General features: G+C 43.1%; 1 protein-coding gene across 3 annotated transcripts; it reads left to right on the forward strand.

Annotated features, from left to right (window-relative positions):
* The first annotated feature begins 1,036 nt into the window (after positions 1 to 1,036).
* LOC121298851 (cytoplasmic polyadenylation element-binding protein 1-B-like) lies at positions 1,037 to 10,894 on the forward strand. 3 transcript variants are annotated; one of them, XM_041226098.1, is made up of 11 exons: positions 1,037 to 1,316; positions 1,461 to 1,649; positions 4,829 to 5,052; positions 6,022 to 6,265; positions 6,583 to 6,696; positions 7,407 to 7,496; positions 7,900 to 8,036; positions 8,286 to 8,484; positions 8,965 to 9,059; positions 9,316 to 9,396; positions 10,161 to 10,894. In XM_041226098.1, exons 2-11 carry the CDS (start codon positions 1,496 to 1,498, stop codon positions 10,269 to 10,271), a joined length of 1,449 nt encoding a protein of 482 aa, XP_041082032.1. In that variant the 5' UTR covers positions 1,037 to 1,316; positions 1,461 to 1,495; the 3' UTR covers positions 10,272 to 10,894. The 3 variants fall into 3 exon arrangements, with proteins under 3 accessions (XP_041082032.1, XP_041082033.1, XP_041082034.1); XM_041226099.1 differs by lacking the exon at positions 1,037 to 1,316 and having other exon boundaries at positions 1,415 to 1,649; XM_041226100.1 differs by lacking the exons at positions 1,037 to 1,316; positions 1,461 to 1,649 and having other exon boundaries at positions 4,993 to 5,080.
* The last annotated feature ends 950 nt before the right edge of the window (positions 10,895 to 11,844 follow it).

The following is an 11,844-nucleotide window of genomic DNA, read 5'->3' on the forward strand; positions in this document are numbered from 1 at the left end:
CTACATCTTTTCCATAGCTGGTGAATAGCTTAAGGTATTTGCATTCTGGCACCAAAATGGCAGTGTTGGCATTGTCGTCTTTTCAGAAAAAGCAGATTCATGCTCCTCTGTCTTGTGTCTGCAGCAAACTGCTGTTCCTGTAGCTCTTACAAAAAAAAGTGGCTCGTTTCTGACTGACCGCATTGTTGACTGCGTGCAGTTGGATTGCTTTGCTTTTGGTCTTGGATGTGATTCATTTCAGTTTCTAGTAACAGTAACTTCCCTTTTCATGACATCTTGTTCTGTCTCCAATAATCCCAGTAACTGAATAGAGTGGCGTGTGAACGTTCATTTTGGGGAGGGTTGGGGGTTCTTGGGTAGCCTTTAAGGTGTAGTAGAGGTTTTCTTAATCATTTTAATAAATGTCTGGGTGATTTTGTAGAGGACCAGTTCTGTAACTGTATTCCAGCAGAAGCATTTGTCGCTTAACCCCCTTTTTTTTTTTTTTCATTTCCCGGATACAAAATGAATTGACAAATTAAGTTTTGTGAAGTATGACTTGCAGAAACGGAGATGAATTTAAAAAGCACTATCCCTGTGTAGAATACCCAATGTATCTTCTGCTAAAGCCTTAAGGAAAGAACTGGGCTTTTGCCAATGTTAAGTTCATATATAGCTGTGAGCTCTGGGAACGAGGACCCATTTATTGTAAAGATGGCTGCCCAGCACTAGATTTCAGTGTTTTTGCAATCTCATTCTTTCATGGTGACATCATGGCACCCCAGATGCAAGAGGGTTAAGGGGGTGGAGACTTGATGCCCACCCTACTGAAGTCCCTGGGCTTCTAAACATTCTGTATAATGTATGGTAAACGGTGCAGCGTCAGGCAGTGACATCCAAGTTGAAGCAAATGGATTATGCTAGCAGAATTTGTAGCGTTTGCTCTTGCTGGAGTTGCTGAATCAGAACTGTAGCCAGCAATTGGAGGCAGCCCAGCATTAAAGAGCATTGGTGGGGGGGCTGGGGGGGTGGGGCTAGCAGTGCAGATAGCAGTCTGCCAACTTCTGATCTGGCTGTTTGTCGCTGGGAAGCTGAAGCTCACAGAACACAAGGGATTTCTGCCTAGACTTCATTCCCTGCAGCTGCTGCACTTTTTTTTTTGTAGCCCATTTTCTCTGCCTTCCTGACATGAAGCTTGTTTTAACCTGCCAACGAAGTTTAATGCATTTCATTTATATTGCATGATCAGTGTAAAGGGGTGGGTGAGTGCATCAGCACCCCAGTCACATGTTGGTTGGGTCAGTGATGCAGACTGTAGCTGCCATGCATCATCACAGGTTAGCAGATCCAGCTCTTTCTGGCAGGTTGGAGAGTGCCGGCTTCTTCCTGCAGAGTGTGTGGGGGGGGGGGGGGGGGGGGGGGGGAGAAACAAAACTTCAAGGCTGAACAGAGATTCTCTGTCCTTTCTGTCCACACTACAGATTTGCAGGACTCTGATACGGCTGTCGGAAGCAGGATGCTTTTCCCCAACTCTGTGCAGGAATCTCCTCGTGTCCTCCCAGATGTCAACGACTTGAATTTAGGCCTGCAGTCCCTAAGCCTGACAGGGTGGGACCGGCCATGGAGCAGCCAGGATTTGGACAGTTCAATCCAGACCAGCACCCCCTCCAGTAAGTACAGCAATGAGACTGCACCTCCTGTCTCTGAAACGAAAGCAAATGCGACACTAGGGGTTTGCCACACCTGTTTTTTCTAGCCAGTAATAAACGTACACATTCAAACTGTATTTGAGGAATAGGGTGACAGGGAGTGCTGTTTGTCTGGCCCTTCAACTGGGAAAGGGACTCTGTTTGGAATTGTTAAATGGCAGCATAGAATTGTCCTGAGCTCTGGTAAGATTAATGAGCTGGATGTGGGTTATACAGTTTGCCTTATTTCCTTCCCCCCATAAAAGCCTTGAATTGAATCCAAACTGTATAGAAGTTTAGAATTGGTGAAGTAGTTTGTCCTCGTAGGTCTCGTGGGGTTTTTTTTATGCGGTATTACCCAAGGTCTCCCTGGACTGCACTTGTACCTGCTGGCACTGACAGTTCAGGAGTGTTTATTTATGCTAGCTGTGGCTGCATACTGTAGCGGTCATTCACTGCACACTTGCAATGCTGTAAGCACATTTTCTCCAGCATACCTATTGGCATTGATTGCAAACAGTTTTTAAACTCAATGTATTACCGTCACCTGTAATTGTGTAATCCTGTAGAAATTTCAGTGCTCTATATTGATCCCTGCTGGCAGCAGTAGGGTCTGGCACAAGGCTCTGTTGGAATGCTCAAACTGCAGTGGGTGCTATAGTCAAATGACTGAACCACTGATTCTTGCTTGACTGGGTTAATACTGGTCCCCTGAGGAGCTGCATTGTGAATCGTATGTTTCGATTAAAATCCCATTTACTGAACTGTTTTGGGATGCAGTAGAAGGTGCTTTACATTTTTTGTATTGCAGCTATATGGAAAACTTATAAAATACAATGTTGTACTGAAAACTGACAAGGGATGTATATCCCAAACAGTGCAGTAAACAAATAATCAAAGTGAGTGGCACCTGACTTCAGTTTTAACCAATTATAACCTGCTACTTATGCCTTGCCTTGTTGTTTTAAGGGCTCGGCAGCTGTTGTGTGCACTGGAAAGCAGTGCTTTAGTCTAACAATCTAGTTTTTGGGGTGGATAATGTCTTGCTTTTAGGCGAGTCTGGGTGTGAAGGTAGTTGAGGTGTGATGTTTAAATCTTGGGCCCCATCACAAAATCACTAATTCAGCATGAGGCCCTGTGCTCTGCAGGTAAGGATTGGTATGCATTTGCACAGTTAAGTGCTCATTTGGCAAGTTTCTGTTAAATCTCTAATTTTAAACTATTGGTGGGGTACTGGGACGTGAAGGGATTTGCTATAGTATTGAGGATTGTTGCTTCCTTCCAGAATAATGCAAATGAGGCAAATCTGTGGCCCACTGGATTTTTATATATGTATATAAAATTAAATCTATCAAACTTTTTTCCAGTCCCTTAAGTGTTCCTCAAGTACAATTACACCTGGTTTAAGAGGATGTGCCTTGTTGGGGGCTAATAGTCTATAAACTCTAATTACTGTAAAGATGTGTATTCTGGGGTTTCAGTGGGTTAATGCATTGTGCTGTGCTGCAGGGCATGTATTATTCAAATGCAGCTTGGTCAGTTAATTCAGAATTTGAATCCTGTACCGATTTTGACTTCTTGGGTGTTTCCTGTGACTTGGATTGTACAAATACTGTAATTGCTGGTGGTAGCCCTTTTTGCTAAGCGCAGATGCCAACACTGCTGGGTATCCTGGAAGGTTTTGCCTGGAAGCTTGTTCTTGGGTGGAATAGTTTGTAGGCACAGCAGACGGGTGGCACATATTTTAAATTGCTGGAGGCTGAGCTGTCTCTGCACAATTGGTACTATAGACTGTTTTTGGAGTCCTACATGTTAACTGTAGGTGGGCTGCATGGAATGACTTAAATGAGAAAAGCATCAGAGTGATCTTGCAATTCCTCCCTCCCCCGTGAGGATGCATTTCCCTAGCAACAGGAGCACTATCCAGAAAACTGATGCAGTGCTGTTGAAACCTGCTTGTTTTGCTTGGACAAATGAAGGCTATAAGCCTTGGCCCAATTTAATTTTGTCTAGTTTCATGTACGTGCTGGGACCCCAACCTGAAATACACCCTCATCTAGATCTGGTTGATTTTAAAATTTGGAACCCTGAAATCTTTGTTTTTGGAGGTGGGGTTGTCTTGCGAAATGATCCCATAGATGCAGAAAATTCACTTAACCTGATCTAAAGATCATCTGGGGACCCACCCTAAACCAAGCAGTGAGCAGCAATGTCACAGTGAGTGTTGGTCTAATTAAAGCTACAGTACCACAATAACTGTGTAGTACACAACAGAATAAAGCACAAATAGCAACCTAAATATTCTACATCTGTTTAATTCCAACAAAACATCTAATTGGAGTAGTGCAACAATTCTACTTTCTTGGAATGTGTTCTATGTTGGCCAGGCTAAAATATTTAAATCCCTGTTTTATAGCGCCTTTCATGGCAATGCCATCCCCAAGTGCTTTATTGGAACGATACAAAGTACATTGTCACAACTAAAAATAAACATGATTACATAAACATCCCCAGTATTTTCATTTTCATAGGAAGCTAGAAATCCCAACTGGATTGTTGGGTGTGGGGGACACTGGAATCTTGGGCCCAAATATGTGCTTTTTAGTAGGGCCCCAAAATTCTAAAGTGGAACCCTAATATGTTTTAGGTGTCCAGATTTAACACTTTCAGTACAAAGCATTTCAGTGGGATGTGTCTTCTGTTTTTTCCTCTCTCCCCACCCCCCCCCCCCCCCCCAAGCTAACATGTAGGGATGCAGCATGTCCAATAAATGTTTAGGGCCATTTCCCAGACAGCCCTGAAGGACAACCTGAAGAATCTTTTAATGCAATATTTGAAAGATATCAAATCAAAGTTTCCAAGACATAAGTAATATGTGCAGTTCATCTTTTACTCATCAGTATTCTTGCAACAGCATTCTGGACAAGTTGCACAATTCAGATTATTTTGTTAATGTTTGTTAGAATTAAGTGTAGAATATTTAGGTTTCTATTTGATGGGTTTTATTCTGTTCTGTACTGTGCTCACTACAGAAGTGTAGTGAGCAAAACTTGCTTTCTGTAATAGCTTGTGCCTAGAGAGGGGCATACAGAATGGATGGTGGGGGTCTTGAAGCCTATTTGTGTTTAATGTTGGAGTTTTTCTTCCCCCACCTCATCCAGTGTTGAGTATGCTCAGCAGCCCTCTTGGCAACAAACAGGGCAAACCCATGGGCTTCCCATCCCTGGATCCCATTGGCTCGGACTTCCTGGACAAGTTTCCTGGTTTGGCCCCCTGGAACACCCGCCTGGAATCCCGCTCCCTGCTCGACTCGCGATCCAGCAGCCCTGTCGACTCTGAAACCAGTGGCTTCAGCTCCAGCTCTGACCACCTCCATGACTTGCTTGTAAGTGCTGATTTCTCATGGAGCACAGGTAAAGGTCTTCATTGTAGTCCCTTATCACTTAATGATTCTCACCTGTTCTGTGGGAGGATGTACAGTGCTGGGTTTAACTTGCTTACCATTGGGTCACTGAGAAACTGAGTGCCATGGTAAAAGGCCAGCCTTAATTTTAACATTCATCTTGGCATTTTATAACTTTTTTTTTGAAGTGTGACTGACAAACCATTGGCTTGCACACTGTTACAGCCATTGCGTTATTTCACTTGTTTAAAATTAGTAAAGTTAAGGATGGGCCTGTCTTATTCTGTGGAGGATAGGCTGTACTGATTTATTGCAGTGTATTCAGATTGTGCAGAGCCTAGATATTCTGACTTGAAATCCCAATGGAAGCTTGGCAGTCTGTTCCCCATGTAATTCAGCAACTTTGTGTTCTGATTCTTTAGGATTCTAAGCATTTAAGTGGCCTTGGTTAACCATTACTGTTTTTATGCATTTCCACATGCACAAGTGAGGTCCCTATTGTGAATGCTGTGTTCCACCACTGCTGCCAATAGAGGCCTGGCATTGATTTATGCATCTGCAAAATGAGTGCCTGTTTACAGGTGCTTCATTTGTACCTTTTGCATATACTGAAAACAATGTAGCTTTAGGCACATCAGGAGACTCAAGGTTGTTCCTCATTGCAAATGCAGTACAAATATAATTGTCGTATTCACCGGCAACAACTACAGTGTGTGGGTCCTTGGAATGCTGGTGGCTCACTTGGTGTCTGCAAACAATGCAAAGCTTTTTCTTGCAGCTGCAGAGCCTTGCCAATCAAGTGAGATGCCTCTTGCAGTGTTCTGCACCTTGAAACACTCTTAAATTGTATGTGTAGAGGCTGTACACATGCTTGGTGTAACCCCACCCCCATATGAGCTCAAGATTGCCATTTGTAACTTCCATGTGTGAATATATATCTTGCTCTCGTAGTCTACACTCCGGATCTCCCCTCCCCTGCCATTCTTAATGAGCAACTTGCAAAGGGATGCTCTGAAGATTGGGCTGGGATCTAGTCTGGACCAGGACAACCCTTCCCTGGGAGCCATCTCGTCCCCCAGCAGCCTCTCCAAGAGATGGCCTGGGACCTCTGTATGGCCAAACTGGGACCTCCAGGAGTCTCAGGATGATCCATTTAGCATTGAGAGAGAGGCCAAACTACACAGACAGGCTGCAGGTAATCCTGTGCAAGGGGATTTTAATTCCTAAAATCGAGGAATGATTGTTTTGCTTTGGGTGTTTTGGGAATTTATGGGCATTTTCCCTAAATGTCTTCCATACACTACAATATGAGTCTAGGCATGGCTGACTTGTTGGAGTTGTGGGAATTGGTTTTATGAAGTTGACTGTACTACCAAGCCAGAGGATGAGTGGATAAAAATGTAGTTATGCAAGTGTTACCCCTTTGTGCGACATGACAACTGTACAGAGAACTAAACTTTCTAACTATCTCCTTGAGTGGCCTTGAACAAACTAGTCTTGGTTTTTCTGTAGCTGTGAACGAAGCTACCTTCACCTGGAGTGGACAGCTGCCTCCCAGGAACTATAAGAACCCACTTTATTCCTGCAAGGTGTTCCTTGGTGGAGTGCCTTGGGATATTACTGAGGGTAAGTGGCCTTGCTTCTAGAATAACATGTTCTACCTAGCTTTGCTAAAAGAATAACTTGGCTTTGTGAACAGTACCCATTTATATAAGTTTATTTCAGTGAATGGTGTGGACAGGACCTGTTTTTATAGCTGTCCTACAGGTTTTGTTTTTTTGACTTCTGGAAATTGAGTGCTCTGGATTGTACATGTGTGGGAACCCCACCCCTGATATACCCCAGCAGGAAGGTGTTCAGAGCTGAATTCCTTCAGTCTCAATGTTGAACCTAACTAAATGGCCATGGCTGTGGACCCACAGGGTAGTGCATTAGCTGTTTGTGCTTCTGAAGTATTGGAGAACAGTGCTGTGGATCGTTCACCTTGGTGCTTCAGTGACTCCGTTGGCCTGGTGCCTGAGCTCAGATGCAGACTTTTTTTTTTTTTTTTTTTTTTCCAGGCTGGGCTCTTGCATCCAGGAGTCTGCTTATCTCAAGTCCAAGATTGGATTGCTGCGATTGCTAGTTTTGAACTGGGTAGAAAAACAGGGCAGGGTGCTGGATGTAAAGTCTGAAAGTGGCAGGTGTTTTAATATAGTAGATCACTTATCTAGATGGAGGAAATGCCATGCCACTTGCTAAGTGATTCAAGCTGTCTGTATAAAATGAAGATGTCTCTAGCTTTGAATTACAATCCTGTTATATTGAACAGGTGTTTTGTGTTTTCCCCCCTCTAGCTGGACTGATCAACACATTCTGTGTGTTTGGTCCCCTGAGTGTGGAGTGGCCTGGTAAGGATGGCAAGCACCCTCGCTGCCCTCCCAAAGGTAATATGCCTAAAGGTAATAACTGAGCAGGTAGGATATTTTATTTAGAGCACGGACGGCACTGATGCATGAAGGGGGAGAAATCTGCTGCATCTTGATCAGAGCACGGTGGGTAAATAAACAGGTAAAGGGCTCGTAACTGTACTTCAGTGTATTTAATCTGCTTCAGTTCACATTGGCTTTTCTGTTTTGGTGTGAATTTATTTTCCCATTTGGGGTGTGGACTTCAATGATGCACTCCTGGTGCATGTTCCTAGAAATCCTATGGTCCATATTGTTGCTACTCTTCTCCGGCAATAACTGCAGCTCCATTTATCAAGGCAGCAATCTGTTTAACAGTCAGACATGCGCTAATGAAGTTTTGTTTCCATCCCTGTGACTCCTTTATTTCCCATCCTGGTAGGGTATGTGTACCTAGTGTTTGAGTTGGAGAAGTCTGTGCGAGCTCTGCTCCAGGCCTGCACCCAGGACTTGCTGAACCCTGATGACTTGAGCGAGTACTACTTCAAGATGTCCAGCCGCAGGATGCGTTGCAAGGATGTAAGGCGATTGTCCTGCTAGTTTTGTCTGTCTGCATCCCTTTTAGTGGAGTTTATTCTCTACTCCAATGCCTGCCAAATTGAGGTTCAGTGACCTGTTTCAGGAGTACAGACTAAACTCATTGCGTTTTGGTAGTTTTTGCTTGCCTTAGAGAAATTCCTTAACTGTATACAGGGGGTTCTCTTGCTATTAAATGACATTTTAAAACTGTTCCCCTCGTGATTAATTCCCTGAACGTCTCCCCTCCAGGTACAGGTGATTCCCTGGGTGATCTCGGACAGTAACTTTGTGCGCTGCCCTTCCCAGCGCCTGGACCCCAGCAAGACTGTGTTCGTAGGCGCTCTGCACGGGATGCTCAATGCTGAGGCTCTGGCCAGCATCATGAATGACCTCTTTGGAGGAGTGATGTATGCTGGCATTGATACAGACAAGCACAAATATCCAATTGGTAAGGTCAAGATCATGTTCTTACAAAATGATCTTGGCTTTTTTTCTTATCAAGCTGTAATGTAGTCTTTCTGGAGTATCTGCCATACCTCTAGATACACTATGCAAAATGTTGGTCTTCATAGACTTGTTTTGAGTAGTGGCAGGGCAGCTAAGTGGTATTCATCTGGTTGCTTCCCCCTGTAGTCTGACTTGCATTTGCTACTATATTATATCGCTGCTGCAGAATTAAGCCTGATGAAACAGTCAATGTTTGCTCTTGTAGACTCGGCCTTCCGATACTGCAGAATGGGGTTCTGTATATGCAAAGGGCAGCAGTGTTTCTAACCTTTCCTCTTAGATGTGCCATGCCACCACACCCTTGTGTCTGTACATTGAGCCTTTCCAGGTTGTATCTTGTCAGGCAATTTACTTTAAGCATGTGAACACTTGATGTAGCAATGCATACTTCTAAAGACTGTAAATGTGGCTTGTCTTAAAGGTTCTGGACGTGTCACTTTCAGCAACCAGCGCAGCTACCTGAAAGCAGTCGGTGCAGCTTTTGTGGAAATCAAAACTCCGAAGTTCACTAAAAAGGTAGGGGTTGTTTAATGCAAGGGTTCATTTGGTTAGTTTGTATCCCAGGATTTTTCACTAGTCCTTTTATTCAAACCTAATCAATGCAGTGAAGTTGACTATTCTGTTTCCAATTTTTATTGAATTAATCCTTTTGTACATTTTGCATCCAATTTGTTAGTCCAGCACAGGAAGTAAGCTGGTATTGTGTAGTGCTGGTAAAGTGTACTTGTTACAAACCCAAAGCTATTTTAATCCCCCACCCCCATTTACAAAGGTTCAGATTGATCCATATCTTGAAGATTCAATGTGCCAAGTCTGCAGTCGCCAGCCAGGACCTTTCTTCTGCAGAGAGCAGGTGAGTGAATAGCTTTGTCCAAGTCTATAGGTGGTGCACAATGGGACTTTAAGCTAGGCTTTAACAATAGCGGAGTTGTATGCCCACAGGGATATTGTGGAGGCCTGTTTATGTATACTACAGTTTAGTTTTTCCATGCAGTATCTAGAACTGCCTATTCACTTCTAAATGTGTGTGGGAACCTTCAAGTTGGAGTATGAGGATTTTGGGATATAGGGAAGAGTGCATTTACACTTCTGTATGTGCAGATGGTGACTGTAGTGGCTTGCCTTCATAACTAACTCCAATTGTGTATTTGCAGTTGGGAAGGGATGCATGTCACTGGTTTACTTCTGGCTATTGTCTTAAGCCCTTTTCACACAGACAACCCTATCCAGGTCTTGGTGACCCACCTCCAGGTTTGTGGGTTGAGCAAGACGGTGCTTGTTGATGCAATAACAGCCACGCCTGCGTGATGGTTTTGCTTCCGTAAGGAGCATTTCTTTTGACACTGGGCCATATTGCAGCAGGGATGAAACATTTTCTTTATCAATTTGGGCTGACTGCTTAATCCAGAGAAGCTTGGATGGAAGCATCGTTAACAAGCCGCTTTCGGGGCATTGATACATTTATTTACTTCTGTCGCCCAGGTCTTCCCCACTGCTTTTGATAAAAGCAGGGGTTATTTACCTTACCTGTGACACTGGCTCCTGTCTGGGTAGGTCATGAAAGGGGCTTAAGTTAGTAATCTTGCTTTTTTTTTTTTCCCCTTCTCCACCCCCCAGGCATGCTTCAAGTACTACTGTCGTTCTTGTTGGCACTGGCAGCACTCTATGGATATCCTCCGAAACCATCGCCCACTGATGCGCAATCAGAAGAGCCGTGATTCCAGTTAAATGGCAGAGCAAGCAACCTGCAGCCGCTCTGCATAACCTGCCGAGAGAGCCTGTGCTGGTTCTCTGATTTTTCTGGGAACAGCACTTCAGTGATGACTTAGAAATAAGAAATCTTTAAACAAAAAAAATTGAGAGTTCATTATTGCACTTGCTGTTTTTGTTTTTTGCTGTTCTTGTTCACAATCTCACTATGCACATGTTGGGTGATGGGCCCACCATTATGCAGTTCCCAGACTCGTCACTGTTTTGGAGAGGTAAATAAGGCCAGGGTTTGGAAGGTGTTGATGCAAATGCCTTCCCCTTGATTTATTTTTAATAAGCTTTAATTTTTTTTTTTACATACCTTGCATATAGAAGTAAATAATGCAAGTCGCATTGCCTTTCATGTTGGCAGTTGCCATAGTGCCTTTAAATTTATTTCCTCCTTATCTGAGCTGCATGCTCTTTTCTGTGCAGTCAGCTGGTGGTTTTTTTTTTTTTTTTTTACTTCAGAAGAGGAGTTGGGCTTCATTTAACCAGTCGCATTTCAGAAATTTTACGCAGTTTTTTACAAATTCTTTTTACACAACGTTTTAAGTCGTGACAACATGGGAATTTAAAAGTAAATCTACCTGGCGGCTTTTAACTCCTTTTTTTTTTTTTTTTTTTTTGTCTGGGGGCTGTTTGGTAGAATAAAAACCAAGCGTTTTACCGACGCGGGGGGGGGGGGGGGGGGTGCGGGCAGAGAAGTAATTGGAACCCTTAAATTTGAAACTTTGACCTGGCCCATTGATAAAAACTTTTGAGGTCATATATAAAATTTTTAAAAAAAAAAATTTTTTTTTAAGTCTTTCACATTCATCACCAAAAAATTAGTGGTTTTTAATCACTTTTTTTTTTTTTTTTTTGTAGTGGGGCAGTGTTGTCTGGGAGGGGGACCTTTTTTGAGATGTTTGCTTGTTGACCTGTAGATAACACTGCAGCTTTCCAACACACTGCTAGACCGATAACTGACCTAATGCATCCTTTTTTAGTTTGATCTGAAAATGTGTGCCAAAGAACCAGTGTCCTTTTTATTTTCCATTTTTTATTTTGTTTCTGCTGAGCTTGTTGCTTTGTTGCCTAGCCCAGCTGCTTTTTAGAGTGTTCTAAAGGTCTCTACCTCATTGTGGTCTGCAGCTGTCACTGCAGTTACCTACAGATGTGGAGTAAGGTGTTCTAGTGATGGGCACAAATAAAGATGTTGAAGCATTACTTGTTACCTCATTGTCTAATTTGGTTCACTGGTCTGCTGTTCAGTGGAATTTGCTTTCCTATATGATTTGCAGTGTTGAACTCTTCAAATGTACATAACTGCATGCTTTAATGCAATGCCCCACTTTTAGTGAAATGGGAAAGTTAACCCACTACCATCACACCCTGATTACCACTAATGTTGCATTAATCAGACAAGCAAAAATAAGCTTATTGCTCAGTTTTTTTTATATATATAATATGCCTGCACCCAAACTTCCAAAACAATGGATTTCATTTTCAGCACAATTGTGACCTTTTTTGCATTTTTTTTCACCCTCTGAGCCTTTTAATTTCAAAG

The sequence above is a fragment of the Polyodon spathula genome, chromosome 24, assembly GCF_017654505.1.
Source record: "Polyodon spathula isolate WHYD16114869_AA chromosome 24, ASM1765450v1, whole genome shotgun sequence".
Classification (NCBI taxonomy): Eukaryota; Metazoa; Chordata; class Actinopteri; order Acipenseriformes; family Polyodontidae; genus Polyodon; species Polyodon spathula.